The sequence below is a fragment of the Lepidochelys kempii genome, chromosome 1 (assembly GCF_965140285.1).
Source record: "Lepidochelys kempii isolate rLepKem1 chromosome 1, rLepKem1.hap1, whole genome shotgun sequence".
NCBI lineage: Eukaryota > Metazoa > Chordata > Testudines > Cheloniidae > Lepidochelys > Lepidochelys kempii.
The window spans coordinates 118,538,831-118,557,701 of record NC_136380.1 but is presented as its reverse complement, the minus strand read 5'-3'; the positions used below and the strand labels follow the sequence as shown (position 1 = coordinate 118,557,701).

The 18,871-nt window shown below is 45.3% G+C and overlaps 1 protein-coding gene across 7 annotated transcripts in view; it reads left to right on the top strand.

Annotated features, from left to right (window-relative positions):
- Window positions 1-12,690: 12,690 nt before the first annotated feature.
- Window positions 12,691-18,871, top strand: part of CNOT11 (CCR4-NOT transcription complex subunit 11) — a 33,148-nt gene continuing 26,967 nt past the window's right edge. For 2 of the 7 annotated variants that reach the window (XM_073351815.2, XM_073351834.2), the window contains exons 1-2: window positions 12,695-13,314; window positions 18,672-18,836. In XM_073351815.2, coding sequence (XP_073207916.1) covers window positions 12,882-13,314; window positions 18,672-18,836 — 598 coding nt within the window. In that variant the 5' untranslated portion in view covers window positions 12,695-12,881. Of the gene's footprint in view, window positions 13,315-18,671; window positions 18,837-18,871 lie in introns of all 7 variants that reach the window. The other 5 variants (XM_073351824.2, XM_073351844.2, XM_073351853.2 and 2 more) reach the window with 5 other exon arrangements.

Below are 18,871 nucleotides of genomic sequence, written 5' to 3'. Positions count from 1 at the left end.
TAAAAGGAATCAGCAGCAACAGAAGCAAGTACTTCACACAACACACAGTCAATCTGTGGAATTTGTTGGCAGGGAATGTTGTGAAGGCTAAAGTAACTGGGCTGAAAAAATAATTGGATAAGTTAATGAAGGATAGGTCCATCAATGGCTATTAGCCAAGAGGGTCAGGATGCTCTGGATGTCTCTAAAACCTCTGACCGCCAGGAGTTGGGACTGGATGACAGGGGAAGGATCACTTGCTAATTGCCCTGTTCTGTTCATTCCCTCTGAAGCATCTGTCACTGGCCATTGTCAGAAGACAGGAGACTGGGCTTGATGAACCACTGGTCTGACCCAGTATGGCCATTTGTATGTTCTTATGTATCCCCCCCCCCCCCCCTCTCTTTGCCTGTTTAGAACTTAAGCTCTTCAGGACCAGGACTGTCTCCTAACAGATTTGCTGATACAGAGCACAATTTTTGGAGCCATCCCAATTGTTTGTTGTGGGCTGTAAGCTGTATTAGAAATAATAGTGTCCCAGAAATAAGTCTACAGTAGGTTGCCTGGGGAAGCAAAAGGACAATGCAAAAGGGAAGTAAGTGGAGAACACAACGCTTTCAGTTGAACATAAGCACAGTGACAAATTCCCCTTTGCTTATTCCCACAGTATGAACTGTTGTCTGTTCCTTGACCTTAAGCCGACACTCCCAGCTTACCACAATCAGAAGTTTATATAGGAATTGAAACTTCTAACTTCACTCCCTGTTTCTGTGAGTAGTCTGTTAGGCCTGGTCTACACTACAGAGAGTTAGGCAGCTTACATGAACCTAACTTTGTAAGCATCTATACTACAATATTGCTCCTGCTGATGTAAGTCACCCACTACACTGACCTAATAACTCCACCTCCGCAAGAGGCGTAATGCTTAGGTCAAGGTAGTTAGGGTCGACCCAGAGTGTCTATATAGACACTGTAGAAAGAACAAGGAGTACTTGTGGCACCTTAGAGGCTAACAAATTTATTTGTGCATAAGCTTTTGTGGGCTAAAGCCCACTTCATCAGATGCATGCAGTGGAAAATACAGTAGGAAGAGATAGGTACACACAGAGAGAACATGAAAAAATGGGGGTTGCCATACCAACTCTTAACAAGACCAATTGATTAAGGTGGGCTATTATCAGCAGGAGAAAAAAAATTTAGTAGTGATAATCAGGATGGACCATTTCAAACAGTTGAAAAGAAGGTGTGAGTAACGGGGGGCGGGGGGGGGGGGGGGGGGAGGGGGAGAGGAGAAAATAACCATGGGGAAATAGTTTTCCTTTGTGTAATGACACAGCCACTCCCAGTCTTTATTCAAGCCTAATTTAATGCTGTCCAGTTTGCAGATTAATTCCAGTTCTGCTGTTTCTCATTGGAGTCTGTTTTTGAAGTTTTTTTGTCATTGCCATTTTTAGGTCTGTAATTGAGTGTCCAGGGAGATTCAAGTGTTCTCCAACTGGTTTTTGAATGTTATAATTCTTGACGTCTGATTTGTGTTCATTTATTCTTTTGAGTAGAGACTGTCCAGTTTGGCCAATGTACATGGTAGAGGGGCATTGCTGGCACATGATGGCATCTCTCACATTGGTAGATGTGCAGGTGAACTAGCCTCTCATAGTGTGGCTGATGTGATTAGGTCCTATGATGGTGTCCCTTGAATAGAAATGTGGACAGAGTTGGCAATGGGCTTTGTTGCAAGGACAGGTTCCTGGGTTAGTGTTTTTGTTGTGTGGTTGCTCATGAGGTTAGGGGGGGTGTCTGTAAGCGGGGACTGGCCTGTCTCCCAAGATCTGTGAGAGGGAGGGATCATCCTTCAGGACAGGTTGTAGATCTTTGATGATGCACTGGAGAGGTTTTAGTTGGGGGCTGAAGGTGATGGCTAGCGGCGTTCTGTTACTTTCTTTGTTGGGTCTGTCCTGTAGTAGATGACTTCTGGGTACTCTTCTGGCTCTGTCAATCTGTTTCTTCACTTCAGCAGGTGGGTATTGGAGTTGTAAGAATGCTTGATAGAGATCTTATTGGTGTTTGTCTGTCTGAGGGGTTGGAGCAAATGCGGTTGTATCTTAGAGCTTGGCTGTAGACAATGGATCGTGTGGTGTGGTCTGGATGAAAGCTGGAGGCATGTAGGTAAGTATAGCAGTCAGTAGGTTTCCAGTATAGGGTGGTGTTTATGTGACGGTCACTTATTAGAACTGTAGTGTCCAGGAAGTGGATCTCTTGTGTGGACTGGTCCAGGCTGAGCTTGATGGTGGGATGGAAATTGTTGAAATCCTGGTGGAATTCCTCAAGGGTTTCTCTTCCATGGGTCCAGATGATGAAGATGTCATCAATGTAGGGCAAGTAGAGGATGAGAGCTGAGGAAGCGTTGTTCTAAGTCAGCCATAAAAATGTTGGCATACTGTGGGGCCATGCAGATACCCATAGCAGTGCCGCTGATTTGAAGGTATACATTGTCCCCAAATGTGAAATAGTTGTGGATGAGGACAAAGTCAAAGTTCAGCCATCAGGTTTGCTGTGACATTATCGGGGATACTGTTCCTGACTGCTTGTAGTCCATCTTTGTGTGGAATGTTGGTGTAGAGGACTTCTACATCCATAGTGGCCAGGATGGTGTTTTCTGGAAGATCACCAATGGAGTGTAGCTTCCTCAGGAAGTCAGTGGTGACTCAAAGATAGCTGGGAGTGCTGGTAGCATAGGGCCTGAGGAGGGAGTCTACGTAGCCAGACAAACCTGCTGTCAGGGTGCCAATGCCTGAGATGGAGCGTCCAGGAATTCCAGGTTTATGGATCTTGGGTAGCAGGTAGAATATCCCAGGTTGGGGTTCCAGGGGTGTGTCTGTGCAGATTTGTTCTTGTGCTTTTTCAGGGAGTTTCTTGAGCAGATGCTGTAGTTTCTTTTGGTAACTCTCAATGGGATTAGAGGGTAATGGCCTGTAGAACGTGGTGTTAGAGAGCTCCCCAGCAGCCTCTCGTTCATATTCCGACCTATTTGTGATGATGACAGCACCTCCTTTGTCAACCTTTTTGATTATGATGTCAGAGTTGTTCCTGAAACTGTGGATGGCATTGCGTTCTGCACGGCTGAGGTTATGGGGCAAGTGATACTGCTTTTCCACAATTTCAGCCCATGCACCGTGTTGACTATTCCAGGAATTAGCCATTGGGGCTGCAGAGCTCCAGCTGTTGGCGCTGGGCATCAGGGTTCTGGCTGTCAACCCCGGGCGGTGGGGTTCCAGGTATCAGCCTGGAGGGGCTCCGGCTCTCAGTCCTGGGTGGCAGGGTTCTGGGTATCAGTGCCTCGCTATGCCCCATATTGAAGTTAAATTGGTGCAAGTACTCCTGGTGAGGATAGACACTGCCAACAGAAGGAGCTAGTGTGGACATGCCAACTCAATTTAATTACTGCTGTGGCTGTACGTCAACATAACTTAAATTGACCTAATTTTGTAGTGCAGGCTTGCCCTTAATTTGTGAGGTATAACTTGGAATAAAACAAAGAAAAGGTGCAAATTCTTCCCATTCAATCAAATTGAAAGGAGTAAATTCAAAACTGATAAAAAGACATTCATTTTCACATAACATGTAATTAAACTCCATGGAGCTTGTTGCCACAGGATATAATTGAGGCCAAGAGCATAACAAGATTCAGAGAGAGATTGGACATTTTTATGGATAACAAGATCCAGGTATGACAGGGTAAGTCTCACCACTGTGGCGCCTCCTGCTGTCTGGGGAATTAGTACTGCACCTTCTTCTGGTGGCATCTCACCCGCTGTCACATCTGTTCCTGGACCCACATCACTCCCAGGACCATGGCATCCTCTTCAGTGACTTTGCCCTCTGGCTGTGCCACATTCTGTTCCCCCCCTTTGGGGGGGAAGAGGGGGAGATGATCTGCAGTCTACTGTCTGGTTACTCCCTACAGTGGCTGTCAGGGTTCCCTCCCGACTCTGAACTCTAGGGTACAGACGTGTGGACCTGCATGAGACCCCCTAAGCTTATTTCTACCAGCTTAGGTTAAAAACTCCCCAAAGCACAAGTTCTCCCTTGTACCTTGGATTAGGTAACGCTGCCACCACCAAGTGATTTAGACAAACTCAGGGAAAGGACCGCTTGGAGTTTCTACTCCCTACTAACATCCCCCCAAGCCCCCACACCCCCTTTCCTGGGGAAGCTAGAGAACAAACAAGATGAGCACAGACCAACCTTGGGTTTTTTTAGGACACTAAAAACATACCCAATCAGATTCTAAAAGAAACAGAACTTTATTATAAAGAAAAAAGGTAAAAGAAGCACCTCTGTAAAATTAGAATGGAAGACAATCTTACAGAGCAATCAGATTCAAAAAGAAAAGAGGATTTCCCTCTGGGCCAAACTTTAAAGTTACAAATACAGGAATACACCTTCCTCTCAACACAAAGAAAATCACAAGCCAAAACAAAAATAAGTTAACGCATCCCCTTGCTAGTACTTACTAATTCTAATGGAGTTGGATTGCTTGCTTCCTTGATCCGTATACGGCAAGCACACAGGACAGACAGATCAAAACTTTTCCCGCCACCCAGATTTGAAAGTATCTTGTCCCCTTATTGGTCCTTTTGGTCAGGTGCCAGCTAGGTTACCCAAGTTTCTTAACCCTTTACAGGTAAAAGGGTTTTGTGCCTCTGGCCAGCAGGGATTTTATAGTACTGTATACAGGAAGGTTGTTACCTTTCTCTTTATATTTATGACAGTGGCAAACTGCAGTCCACAGTCTAGCCACTTCCTCCAGTGGCTCTAGTACCCCCCTTGCCCTTGTGTCAGGGCTCTGTCTGCAGATCCCTGCAGCCTGCCAGAAGCTGCCTTTAGCTCCCTGGGTCTCTGCCTGTAGCATTGCTCTGCCCAGGGTACTTGCTGCCCTCTGCCTGCAAGGCAGGCCTCCTCCCTTCTCAAGCTCCAGAGACTGACTACACCTACTCTGTTCTGCAGCCCTTTTTATATGGGCCAGCCTGGCCCCAATTGGCTGCTCTTATAAGCCCTTCTGTGATTGGCTGCCTCCTGCACAGCCTCCGTAGGGCTGCTTTTAACCTGTTTTCTGCCAGTGTGCGGCAGACACCCCATCACACCAGGGTGATAAAAGTTACCACTAAAAACAGAGTTGTTGAAAGGATATAAAACCTCATACATCTCCAGGGTTAAGACATTCTCAGTCAAGACCTTCCTGAGGAGCAGATTATCCCACATGTGCCTACTGTGGGGTTTCTTGCACCCTCCTCTGAAGCATCTAGTGACCGTCACTGTCAGAGACCGGGCATTGAAATCAGTCTGGCAAATCCTACGTTGCGCAGTTGAACCTCTGCAAGTCCACTGACATCAATGTGTGTGCAGAATTTGGCCCAAAATATAGAATCCACTCTCTCTACAGAAAGAGTGGCATGATTCTCTGGTGGTGCAAAAGAGCATCCAGTAGCCCGATCAGGTTAACGGTAGATAGAAAGTTGGTTTAAAGGCCATTTGTACCAACAATCCATTCACTGACAATTTTCCAGTGGTGTAAAAGCCTCTGTGCTGCCTCTTAGGCAGTCATTTATGCCCAGAATATTCTAGGAGTTCCACCTTCCTCTCTTTCTTCAAGTCCCTGCTCTAAACCCATTCTCTCTTCAAAGCTCACCTCCTCTCCGATCCCATCCCAGTTATTTATAAATACACGTATAAACAAATATTCTGAAAGGATTTGTGAGACAAAGTGGTGGATCCTCAGAAGCAAATATAGCTTCCAGTTTTTATTTTGTAGGCCTCTAAGTTACCTGTTTGAGCAAAGTATGAAACTACTTGTTATCTTCCCCTCTTTTTAGTGGGAGATATCAAGTCACAGATAGTCACTTCTGTTTTATGCTGGTAATAATTTCTAGTGTGAATGTGATATAGATAAATATGAATAATATTTACCTATAATTCTTTTTTCTCCCACTTCTTCAATACATAACAGCATTCTGTTTTCTACACTTTACCTCAAAGCAGAAATAACACTATAGTTTTCATTATGTTTTGTGGTGCGTCCCCCCACACCCACCATTCCTCCTATCAGAAGGGCTGAGAATAGAGAGCACAGGCTTGTCGACCCATACTTGATGGTTTCTGCAGAAAAGATTTCCTAATGCCTCTTCGTTCAGACTCAAAGGAAGAATGCTTGTTTGGAGTTTCCTCTAATCCCAGAACTACTTAGTCTGAAGAAGAGATAGCAGTAGTTCCTTCCTTTTCCACTAATACAGGGTCTGAATAGCCACTCATGCTGGTTTTATACCAGTGTAACTCCATTGACTTCAACAGCATTACTCATTATTTATACCCATATGAAGGCAGAGCAGTTGCCTAGCTCCACACAAGGTAGCCAGAGGATGCTTCCGTTTTAGCCCAGTGGTTAGGGTATTCACCTAGGATACAAGAGATACTGCTCCAATTACCCCTTTGCCTGATAAGGAATTTCAACAGGGATTGCCCAGCTCCCAGCTGAGTGCCCTCACTGTTGGACAACAGCGTAATTCACACTCTTTTCTGACCCAATTAATATGTTATTTAATTCAAGTGGAATGACATCAACAATAAAGATTCAAGGAGCCCCACACCACAATTACCCAAAGCCTGTGGCAAGAAAACTCACCTAAGGGGTGTGTGAGCCCCTGTTCAAATTCTTCCTCCTCATTAGGCAGAGAGAGGAATTGAAGTAGAGCCCAGATGATAACCCCTAATCACTAGGCTAAAGGGATGCCTCTTCCCAGCTGGACATTTTGTGTGGTGCTAACTCATTCTAGCAAGAAATGGCTCAGGTGCATAAAACACCTAATTCCAGGGAAGGGGTTCTCAGTCATGGATTGTAATCAGAGATAGGCACCTCCCTGCAGCCTGGATTTAGGAGCTGAACTCTGTGATAGGGGTGGGTTTTATAACCCTCTTGTCATCATCTCCCATTAGCTAGTGTAGGCAGGGAGCTGCCCAGCATGCTGGCTTTTGTGGATCCCATTCTTAGGTGCTTATCTCTCCCCATTCATTGTATAGGAAACTTTGTGAATCCCATTGCTGTTCTAGTGATTTTCTAGGCACCTAAAATTTAAGTGTTGCCACATTCAGCATTGCAATGCCTCCAGACCTTTGTGGATCATCTAGGCCTTATGCGGCTTTAAAATTTTTATCCTAGAGCTCACTTCTGTTAGGATCCCAAAAAGAAAGGCTTTAGGGGTGATATTAAAAGCTGCAATCAAACTTAAGTATTCTCTGGTATTTGTACTCTGTAACAAATGTCAGGGATCTTGGGGGGGTTTCACCTTCCTCTGAAGCATGTGGCACCATTCACTTGCCAGGATCATCTGGGTGTATCTCACTTTATCATTTCCCTGCCATTGCAGGAGCCTCAGGCACTGGTGCACATCAGTCCCTCCTATTTTCTGTCTGTGGCACAAAACAGTTTAGTCTCTTGAAAGCATAGGCAGCGGGTAGCATAGGCTATGCCTCCCCACACAGCCTGACGTAGCCCAGCCCACAGGCCCCCTCCTGCCTGCTTCCCTCACTTCTGGGGCCAGTGCACACCAGGCTGGGGGCACTTGGGCTGAGGCCATGCCACGCTGCCTGTCCATCTGCCTGGTGCTGAGACTGCGCCACCCACCCAGCGCTCCGGGGTTGGGGGTGCTCTGGCTGTGCCACCTGCCTGATGCTCCAGGGATGGGGGCATGCGGAGGGGAGCCAGCAGCTGCCAGGGCAGGGTGTGCTCTGGGCTCTGGTGGGGCAGAGGGGATGGAAGGGGAGGGATGAAGCCTCAGGCAGAGGGGTAGGGGACAGGGGCAAGCCTCCCCCAATGGTGTGTTCACCCACTGCCCGTGCCTGACAGTTATAATGCTTTGATTTAATTTCAGTTGTTGTGTTTAGTATGTGGGTTGTGGTCGTGTCCTTAATAGACAAGATGTCATACTAGATCTGATCTGGTGGTCCCTTCTGGCCCTAAACCCTATGATTCTATTAAGTTAATTGTTGATCTGGATTTTATTTTTGTTAGTGTCCTGTCTTGTTGTTCTTTATTGCTATGCAGTCTAAGTCATTACTTCTCAGCTGACTCTGGCTAGTTAATGTGGTTACAAACCAATATGGATAGTGTAAAAATTAGTAAATTCAAGACCTTATGTTGTGTAAGTCTTCCTCCTATCCTCACTCTCTTGCCGGTTACCTCTCCCTTTATTGTATTATGTCCTATCTAACCAGACTATAAACTTCTTGAGGAAGGAATGTGCCTCCTATTTGTCTGTATAGTGCGATACACATTTAAATTGCTGTACAGATGTTAGCTATTACATGCGCTGAAGAGGCAGTGTGCAAACTAAAAGAAGAATGGTCAAGTTGGATGGGGTTGTTTGTGTTTGGTGCAAAATGGGCTTGCATCTACATGTGGTTCACTAGTCCAGGAAAAAGGATGTAACAGCCCTAGAATAAAGTGATATATCACTTGGTGCACCTAGATGAAACTATTGTTAATGTTACTTTGTGGCATCTACACAAATGGTATAACTTAGTGAAAATTACAAATTTACAAATCACAGTTTTCTTATGGAATTGACTGCAAACCTCTCCTGAATATGGCACATTTCATAGGGCAAAACTACCTAGTTGTTTGGCAATCATGGATTGCTGTGGATATGCCACTTTATTTTTTTTTTTTAATACCTTATGTTGGCATGTGTGCCTGTTTTACACTTTATTTGTTTTCCTTTCTAGTCTGCCCACTGAGTCTGAATTATGGACAAATGACCTCCTGCTTTATTTTCTATTCTGTGCTTGGCTGTGGCATGCCCAGAAGGTATTCATCTAGCAACTGGGATGTCACACTGTGATTTGCAGTTTATATCAGCAGTTCTCAAACTTAATGCACAGCGACCCTCTTCTGACAACAAAAATTATTACATGACCCAGGGGTGGGGATGACAAAGTCCAAGTCCCACTGCCCGAGGTGGGAGGGAGGACCAAAGCCCCGCCGCACAGGACGGAAGCCGAAGTCTGACCCCTGCTGCCCCGGGTGATGGGGTTCAGGCTTCAGCTTCAGCCCCAGCCCCAGACTCCAGCAGGTCTAAAGCCAGCCCTGGCAACCCCATTAAAATGGGGACCCGACCCACTTTGGGGTCCCAACCCACAGTTTGAGAACCGCTTTGCTGTATCTAACACAGTATATTCTCCACAAGCAACGCCTGTGGCTGAATTCTTAAGACCATGACTGGCAGATAAGTAGAAGCTGTGGGTGGACACATTAGTCCTGTGGGTTTTTATTCTACTCCCTACACCAATGGTTATTACTAACACTGCTGTTTTGAAGACACTGAAAAAGACAGACTTTTAAGGTAGCTTACTGCAACTAATTAATTTGTATCTAATTTTAGCAGAAAAAGACTGTTGTATTTGCCTTGTCTTCAAACCACAGTAAATATACACATTGCTAAATGGCTATTGACATTTTCAAATGTCTGTTTCAGATGAAAATCAATAGCATGCTATTAGGCTCATCATACTGCTCAGCCTCTTATGCACCATTAAAATGTATTTTAAAAGCTTTTAACATAAATGGAAGTTGGGGAAAATAATGAGACATTCTGATGATGTGCAGCATACTTAAAAGACATTAAAGAATCAAATGGGAAACTTTAGAGGGATTTGGAAAGAATGCCCGGCAAAGCATTCACTGGGTGTGTAGAAAACATTATCAAATGAACAAAAAAGGACTGTGTGAGGGAAGCAGTGTATCAGTAGAGTTGAGCCAACTGCTGAGGATAACAAAGTAATAAAACATTTTAAAAGATACTTTTACAAATGGGCTCGTGGCACTTATCTTCCCTTTGTCTGATGTATAATATCACTGCTGCACAATGCTAAGTAATGTACCTAAAAATACCATTCACATTTTATTTTCCTTGCAGAGAAGAATCACATTAAATCCTAAAAGCAAGTTTAAAAATTAATATTTCTGAGCCACTTCCTGGTGACCACCATCTTGCTGAAAAGTGACATCATTTGTGACAATGTAGGGTCCAAATTCAGACAGTGTAAATTGCTTCTTCTGCCTGAAATAGCACATAAATAATCAGAAGTTTGATTTAACATTTAAATAAAATATAAAAAATTGAAAAAATTCTCCTTCTGCTACAGAGAATGGGATGGGAACAATTGTTTTTTAAAAAGCAAAATTTCCTCGTGAGCTAAAAACTATTGTGCATATGGCCAGGATCTGTGTTCTCCTTATTTATTCTGATCTCTTGTCTGCATATATCACCCTTTATGGAGTTGAGATGACTTTTTTTCAAATTCATCATATTTTAAACAAAACATTATAGACAAACATCAGTTGTGGTATAAGCAAGGTGTAACTCCATTTACTTCAGTAGAGTTACTATACCAAAGTTAACATTTTTTCCTTAACTATATGAGGAAGATTCCATTCAGGGTAAAAATTTTGAAGAATTATCTGCCTTAGAATGGGACTTATACATCAAAAACAGTCTCAAAAGAACCATCTGCATCTAACCTTGAGTTTTTAGCTGGAGTACCAAACAAGAACTTCCTAGGATACCAAAATGTGTATGTTAAAATATGGGGTGATTACAGTCATGTTCAGGTAGACACCAAGTATATATAAATGGAATATATATAGGGATCTCAAAGTCCCAGCCCGCGGGCCATCTACACCCTGAGAACCTCCCACTCCGGCCCACGGAGGAGAGACCCATGCAGCCATGCTGCCTGATGTCTGCTGCTGCAGGCGCTGCCCCCCACAGCTCCCATTGGCTGGGGGAGAGGGACAGATACACTATCACTAGTTGCCAAGCAGAGTCAGCCATGAAGGCAGCATCATTAGTTGCAGCATCACTTTTTTCCACAATGAATATAAACAAGTCAAAATAATGAACACAACTATCGGATACACCCCTTGCTGCAATCATGAAGGTCTCAACTGCTCAGTCACTGAGGCCAAACATCAACAAATTGACAGAGCTGAAGCATTGCCAGGTATCTGGCAAACACTAAAAACTATCTGGCAGACAAAGAATTGTATAAAGTTGTATGACAGTTTAATTATTTCTAAGAAATTCGAAATAAAAAATGCAATATAAACATTTTCTCTTCTGAACACCCTCTTCAGTGACATTATTGGCCTGCTGGGAGGATTTGAGGACTAGCACTGGCCCTAAAGTAAATTGAGTTTAAGACCCCTGACAAACTATCAAGGACAGGAATTTGTATCTAGGAGGAAAAAGAAAAGGAGTACTTGTGGCACCTTAGAGACTAACCAATTTATTTGAGCATAAGCTTTTGTGAGTGACAGCTCACTTCATCGGCTGCATCCGATGAAGTGAGCTGTAGCTCACGAAAGCTTATGCTCAAATAAATTGGTTAGTCTCTAAGGTGCCACAAGTACTCCTTTTCTTTTTGTGAATACAGACTAACACAGCTGCTACTCTGAAACCTATCTAGGAGGAAAGACTCCTGAGAATAATAAAGTCTGGCAGTACTTTAATTTCATTTTTGTCTGTAGAGTGGAACTCACCCCTCCCCAGCATGTTCTTGAAAGTAAGGCAGGGGATCTAAAAAAAATAATTGGGTAGAGAGTTTCTTCTATTTTTAACTATTTAGTCTGGTTGCTGAAAGAAACTAAAATACAATCTCTATAGCAAATCAAACGCTTTACTGTAGCTCTTTCTTTTTTCTCTTTCCCTGTCCTGTTCTCTCTGCTGCCTCCTCCCTTGCAAAATGTATTTGGGGTTCGCTGGTCCTGGGATATTTCTGTTCCCTTGTTCTTCTCTATTTGAATGTATGGTAGTAAACAATAACAGACCATTTTAGCACGGAACGAAAAACAACTTCTACAATCAAATCATACGGCTTTTTCCTTTAGCTTTTACCTGCTGTCAACAAACCAATCTAATACGCTCCTATCGTGATCTGACTAGGGCAATAACAAGTAGACGTCCTTTTAAATTACTAACATCACACAGCCAGTCAAATATATTGCGAAAGGGTTCTCTTGCCAAGCCAGATTGCCAAGGACGCTTTTCAGTTTGCAGTGGGCATCTGCCTGAGGCGAGCTGCCGAAGCGCAAGGAAAGCGGGGGGCAAATAAACAAGCGCAGGGGACGGGGAGGCAGGACTCCTGGTTCCTTTCCCCCAGGTTATTTGTCGAGCGACCGCGGCCGGGCCCGCTAGCAAGACGGGGTTGGACGGGCGGCTGCCTGTGGCTCCGGCGCACCAGCCCATACAAGGCCGGCTAAAGCAGCCCCCGCGCGTCGGCCGCTCCCCGGCGGCTGCTCCCACAGCTCGCGCCCGCTGACTGCCGGTCCCAGGGGGCTCTGAGGCGGGAGAAGCCGGCACCTCGCCCCGCCTCCCGTCCTGGGGCGGCCCCGCCTTCCTGGGCGGAGCACCCAGCCGCGTCCCCGCTGGCAGCGGCCAATTCCTTGCCTGCTCCGGCTTCCACGGGGGTGGCGGCCGCCCGGCCGCCCCCCTGCTGCTGTGTCTCCCTTCCGCCCCCCGCTACACCACCGCCTGGTTTGTTGAACGACAGTGTCGCAAAGTTAAACACGCCGGGCCAGAGCCGGAGCGCGACTTTACGGTGGCGGCAGCCGACCTTTTGCCTCACTCCGGCTCCCATTGGGGCAGCCGCCGGCCAATCCCCTGCCGCGATATCTCCCTCCAACGGCAACAATCCTGTGGTCCGTTGGCCGCCAGTGTCGTAAAACCGCCGTACCGGAGCCGGCGCGCAGCTTTACGGCAGCAGCGGCCCGACGAGCTCGGCGGGGTGGGGGGTAGGCGGTGCGGAGCCGGCCCGCCGGGGTGTGCACGCGCGCTCGCGCGGGGAGCTGGATGCCCGGGGGCGGGGGGAGCCCGGCGCCCTGCACTCTGGTGGGAGCGGAGGCGGGGGCCCCCGGCGCCGGCGGGGAGGCGGGCGGCGCGGCGGCCCCGGCGGGCAGGATGAGCCTGTCGCCCAAGGAGCTCTCGAGCCTGCTGAGCATCGTCTCGGAGGAGGCGGGCGGCAGCACCTTCGAGGGCCTGTCCAGCGCTTTCCACCACTACTTCGGCAAGGCCGAGCACTTCCGCCTGGGCTCGGTGCTGGTGCTGCTGCTGCAGCAGCCCGACCTGCTGCCCAGCCCGCCGCAGCGCCTCACCGCGCTCTACCTGCTCTGGGAGATGTACCGCACCGAGCCGCTGGCCGCCAACCCCTTCGCCGCCATCTTCGCCCACCTGCTCAACCCCGCGCCCGAGCGCGGCGACGAGGCCGAGCGGCCGCCGCTCTCAGGTACCGGCCCGGGGCGCGGGGGTTTCCGCTGAGCAACCGGCTCCGCTTCTCGGCGGCCGTCGCGTCGCTGCGAGGCCCGGTCTCCCCGGGGTGGGGGTGGATGGGTGGGGGGGCCGCGCCGCGCCGCGCCGCGCCGCTGAGGTGGCTCCCGGGCTGCGGCCGCTCAGCAGAGAGCGGGCCCGAGTCTTTCGGGGGAGACAGGCAGGGGCTAGAAGGAGGCCCCGCGCGGAGTGATGTTTCGGTTTGTGTCCACGGGACCGGAGCCTGCCCCGGCCCCCTCCCTCGGCCGTCTGTGTGTGTGTGTGTGTGTGTGTGTGTATTTTTCACAAAAGTTTTTCTGGAGGTTAAGTTACATCGTTGTTCATCAAAGAACACTCCGTTGCCTCTGGTTCGGTACCTGTCCCCTTAGTTCTTCACTCATCTAAACTGCCCTCTAGCAAGCAGCAAAAGAAATCCGGATTATTCTGAGGTCAAACACTTTAAAATAAGCTTTTCAGGCTTTCTTTCTACGTTATAAAACACCACGCACCCTTTTCCTTTGCAGTGCAGTTCAGAAAACATGTTTAAAAACACATCTCAACAGCGGTCATCCACCACTCTATTCAAACGGCAGTGCACATTGCTCTGGCTCTTAATTTTTGGGGGCATTAAATTAAAGCCATGAAAACCGAGAAGCTGTGCATGAAGATAAATTACCCCTCCAAAATCAGAAGGATTCTGGCTAAAGTAACTAATGTACATAGCAGATAAACTGAAGAGAAAAGGAGGACTTGTGGCACCTTAGAAACTAACAAATTTATTTGAGCATAAGCTTTCCTGAGCTACAGCTCACTTTATCGGATGCATTCAGTGGAAAATACAGTGTGGAGATTTTATATAAACAGAGAACATGAAACAAGGGTGTTACTATACACACTGTAATGATAGTGATCAGGTAAGGTGAGCTATTACCAGCAGGAGAGGAAAAAAACCTTTTGTAGTGATAATCAAGGTGGGCCATTTCCAGCAGTTGACAAGAACATCTGAGGAACAGTGGGGGGGGGGCGGGAATAAACATGGGGAAATAGTTTTACTTTGTGTAATGACCCATCCACTCCCAGTCTCTATTCAAGCCTAATGTAAGGGTGTTCAGTTTGCAAATTAATTCCAATTCAGGAGTGTCTCGTTGAAGTCTGTTTTTGAAGTTTTTTTGTTGTAATATTCTGACTTTTAGGTCTGTAATCGAGTGACCAGAGCGGTTGAAGTGTTCTCCGACTGGTTTATGAATGTTATAATTCTTGACGTCTGATTTGTGTCCATTTATTCTTTTACGTAGAGACTGTCTGGTTTGGCCAATGTACATGGCAGAGGGGCATCGCTGGCACATAATGGCATATATCACATTGGTAGATGTGCAGGTGAACGAGCCTCTGATAGGGCTTAATCACAAACGGCCACACTATGATGGTGTCCCCTGAATAGATAGGTGGACACAGTTGGCAATGGGCTTTGTTGCAAGGATAAGTTCCTGGGTTAGTGTTTTTGTTGTGTGGTGTGTGGTTGCTGGTGAGTATTTGCTTCAGGTTGGGAGGCTGTCTGTAAGCAAGGACTGGCCTGTCTCCCAAGATCTGTGAGAGTGAGGGATCGTCCTTCAGGATAGGTTGTAGATCCTTGATGCGCTGGAGGGGTTTTAGTTGGGGGCTGAAGGTGATGGCTAGTGGCGTTCTGTTATTTTCTTTGTTGGGCCTGTCCTGTAATAGGTAACTTCTGCGTACTCTTCTGGCTCTGTCAATCTGTTTCTTCACTTCAGCAGGTGGATATTGTAGTTGTAAGAATGCTTGATAGAGATCTTGTAGGTGTTTGTCTCTGTCTGAGGGGTTGGAGCCAATGCGGTTGTATCGTAGAGCTTGGCTGTAGACAATGGATCATGTGGTGTGGTTTGGATGAAATAGTTCATCCAACCTGATCACTCTCATTACAGTGTGTATGGTAACACCCATTGTTTCATGTTCTCTGGGTATATAAAATCTCCCCACTGTATTTTCCACTGCATGCATCCGATGAAGTGAACTGTAGCTCACGAAAGCTTATGCTCAAATAAATTTGTTAGTCTCTAAGGTGCCACCAGTACTCCTTTTCTTTTTGCAGATACAGACTAACATGGTTGCTACTCTGAAACTGAAGAGAGACAGGCATGCTTAACTCCATTCCCCAACACTGGAGAGCTATTGGTTGTTTGAAGCCATGTAAGAGATGTCTCACTGTTTGTGTAGGGAGGAATTTGCAAGAAGTGAGGTTTTCCTGTCCCCTCTGTTCCCAGTACAAATAAATCCCTGGAATAGGGCCCTCTCTGTGTGATCCGGGGCCGAAAGGGGACCCTCTTCTCCAGATATTTATTTTTGAGGGGCACGGTAACAGGTAAACCTCCCTTCTTTAATCTAGTGCCCCCCAAACTGGGAATCGGAGTGATGTGTGCTGAGTGATGGATGACTCCTGTTGAGAGGTGCTTTTAAAAATTTTGTCTTTGAAATTGCCCTACAAAGGAAAGGAGGGGGGGCTGTTTGCTGTTTTGTGATAATTAAAGAAGGCCTGAATCACTTAAAAATAAGCATTTGACATGAGAATTATCAGGGTTTGCTTTTCTGCTTTGAAGAACTGGAGGGATTAATATCATCACAAGGTGCTGAAATCAGAGGAACTGAAGGAAGGGGAATTTGGAGGGGCAGTGTTATTTGATTAAATCCTAATTTAATCACATCATAAAAAACACCTTATGTTCCAGACAAACACTGGAAAGAACAAAAAAGTTCTTTTGTGAAAGATCAGAGAATATCGGGGTTGGAAGGGACCTCAGGAGGTCATCTAGTGAGTCCAACCCCCTGCTCAAAGCAGGACCAATCCCCAACTAAATCATCCCAGGCAGGACTTTGTCAAGCCTGACCTCAAAAACCTCTATGATTCATTGCTCCACCCCACTTTCCTGCATTTGGGAGCTGAGGGAGCACCAGTCAAGCTTTTTAGAAAATAAAAATACAAGGAACTTCTGTTTTGATGTAAAAACAAGCAGGATTTTTTTTCTTTTTTTGGCCAAGTAACTTTAGATGTTGGATTATAGCTTGTTTGCAAACAGCTCGTTGTTTAAGTGTTCAAAACCTGAGCCATTTGTACCCATTGGTCACATGTAAAATGTTTAATCTCTGATTGGATGAGTTATTTTTAGCCTCTGATTTCTGGAGCTAATACAAATGAATTCTGGATTCTTTCTGAGTTTTAATAGTTTAAAACTTGCTTTTTCAGCAAAACGTTCACTTCATTAATATTTTCGAGAATGTTTATTGAAAGCAGCACAGTCAAATTGTTTGAACATTTAAATACTAAAGCAAACTTTTTTTTTCAGTATTCTCCAAGCTCTGTTGGTCATGGTTTAAAATGTGGGGTAAAGGGTGTTGAACTTTACAAGCACTGCTCTAGAGAGTATATAAACTGGCTGTATGCCACTAATTTAAATCCAAATGATTTTCAAATCCAAGCTTCCCCTCAGCTGAAAGTAAAATTCTGTGGATTCACTGGTGGCTATTAGAACGATTATCTTTGATGTGACTACTTGAAATATTGTCCTTCGGTATATATTTCAGTGAGAGGTATTTATAACATGCTGCAAAATGAGTCTCGAGTATTTATAACTTCACCTGAAAAGTGCAAATTTTAAATTCTATTAAAGTTACTATAGTGCTTACTAAGGTGTATGGATGTGCCAAGTTTAAATTTTATTTACATTGAAAACTAAAATGGCTAAAGTACAAAATTCAGCATTTACAGAGTATTATAAATTTTGCTTTAACAACAAATGGAGATCTTGTTTAACACTTTTGATAGCTATAAAGTTCTGAAAACAGGCAAGTTCTGCTCAGTCTTAAAGGGATACTGTCAGTTTTACTTGGCCCAAAAATAAAGTTCCATAAAAATTTGTTTATAAACATTCAAGACTAATATAAATGTTTCCATAATTTTAACAAAGTTGTTTTGAAACAAACATTCCCTGCAGTGTGTGAAGCCCAAACTCAGCAGCATTAAGAACCTGAAAGAGAAACTGATGTGATTTGTATTTCTTGGCTTTGAAATGAAAATCAAACTATAAATAGTGACAGGTAAACTGGATTCTAAAAGTTTTTCACTTTGAATAATTTGTAGTGTTAATAGCAACTTGTTCACCACAAACTACAATGAATATTATGGCTGTGACTAGCAATGTGCTTGTTATTTGTTAAGAATTGATCATTGGTCTAAATTAGAAAACAAAATGATGCATCAAGACTGCTTGACATTCAAAACCAAATTTAAAAAGTTGTGTGGGGAAGGGTTGGGAGCTCTTTACTACTTATGCCACATTTTTCTCTTCTGTTCCTTCCCTGATGGCCTGTTTGTATTCACTGCTCTCTACAGAAGGGTTCAGCTTTCCTTGTATTTGCCTAGTTTTAATCAAATTGCCTTTCATTTCTGGAGCACCCAAATTCAAACTATTCCCCAAAGTGTAACAGAGCTTGATATGACTGCGTGGGTCTCATAGATGCAATTGCAATATAAGGGCTTACGTTTTACTAACATGGATGACCAAACATTGGTAACAGCTGAAGAACTAGGTTTTTTTAATTGTAATAATTAAACTAATTTTAGATGGCTTCATTAGCCCTTATGGTATGCTGTGACCTAGCCTTCAACCCAAAAATGGAGACATAGGGCTGTTGAAATAAGTCTAAAATGATTTAATAGTTAAAACCAAAGATACCTTGACTGGGTTTAGTTCATTAGACCAGTGTTTCCCAAACTTGGGACGCCGCTTGTTCAGGGAAAGCCCCTGGCGAGCCGGGCCGGTTTGTTTACCTGCCTCGTCCGCAGGTTCGGCCGATCGCGGCTCCCACTGGCTGCGGTTTGCCGCTGCAGGCCAATGGCGGCTGCGGGAAGCGGCAGCCTGTATGTCCCTCGGACGGTGCCGCTTCCCGCAGTCCCCATTGGCCTGCAGCGGTGAACCGCGGCCAGTGGGAGCTGTGACTGGCCGAACCTGCGGACGCGGCAGGTAAACAAACTGGCCTGGCCTGCCAGGGGCTTTCCCTGAACGAGCGGCATCCCAAGTTTGGGAAACACTGCATTAGACAGTTTAAGCAAAATTATTCTGTATTGCTCATATTTAAATGCTACATAGACAGAGGCGTGGATTTAATTTAAAATATTAACACAACTGAATATTCTTAGTGTCAGCCTAATTCATACATTTTAATATTTGTGCCATAGTTTGTTTAGCAAACATCGCTCCTTCACAGTAGAAAGTGAAAAGTATTGATTGCCACTGTGTAACATGTGAGGAAAATTGTTTTTCTCAGGTTTCTTACCTCCCATAACTCCACCAGAAAAATTCTTCCTTTCCCAACTGATGTTGGCTCCTCCTAGAGAACTCTTCAAGAAGACTCCTCGACAGATTGCCTTAATGGATATAGGAAATGTGGCCCAGTCAGTGGATATAAGTGGACTTCAGCTAGCACTAGCAGGTAAGAAATAACAAACCATTTTAGGTATATCCTGA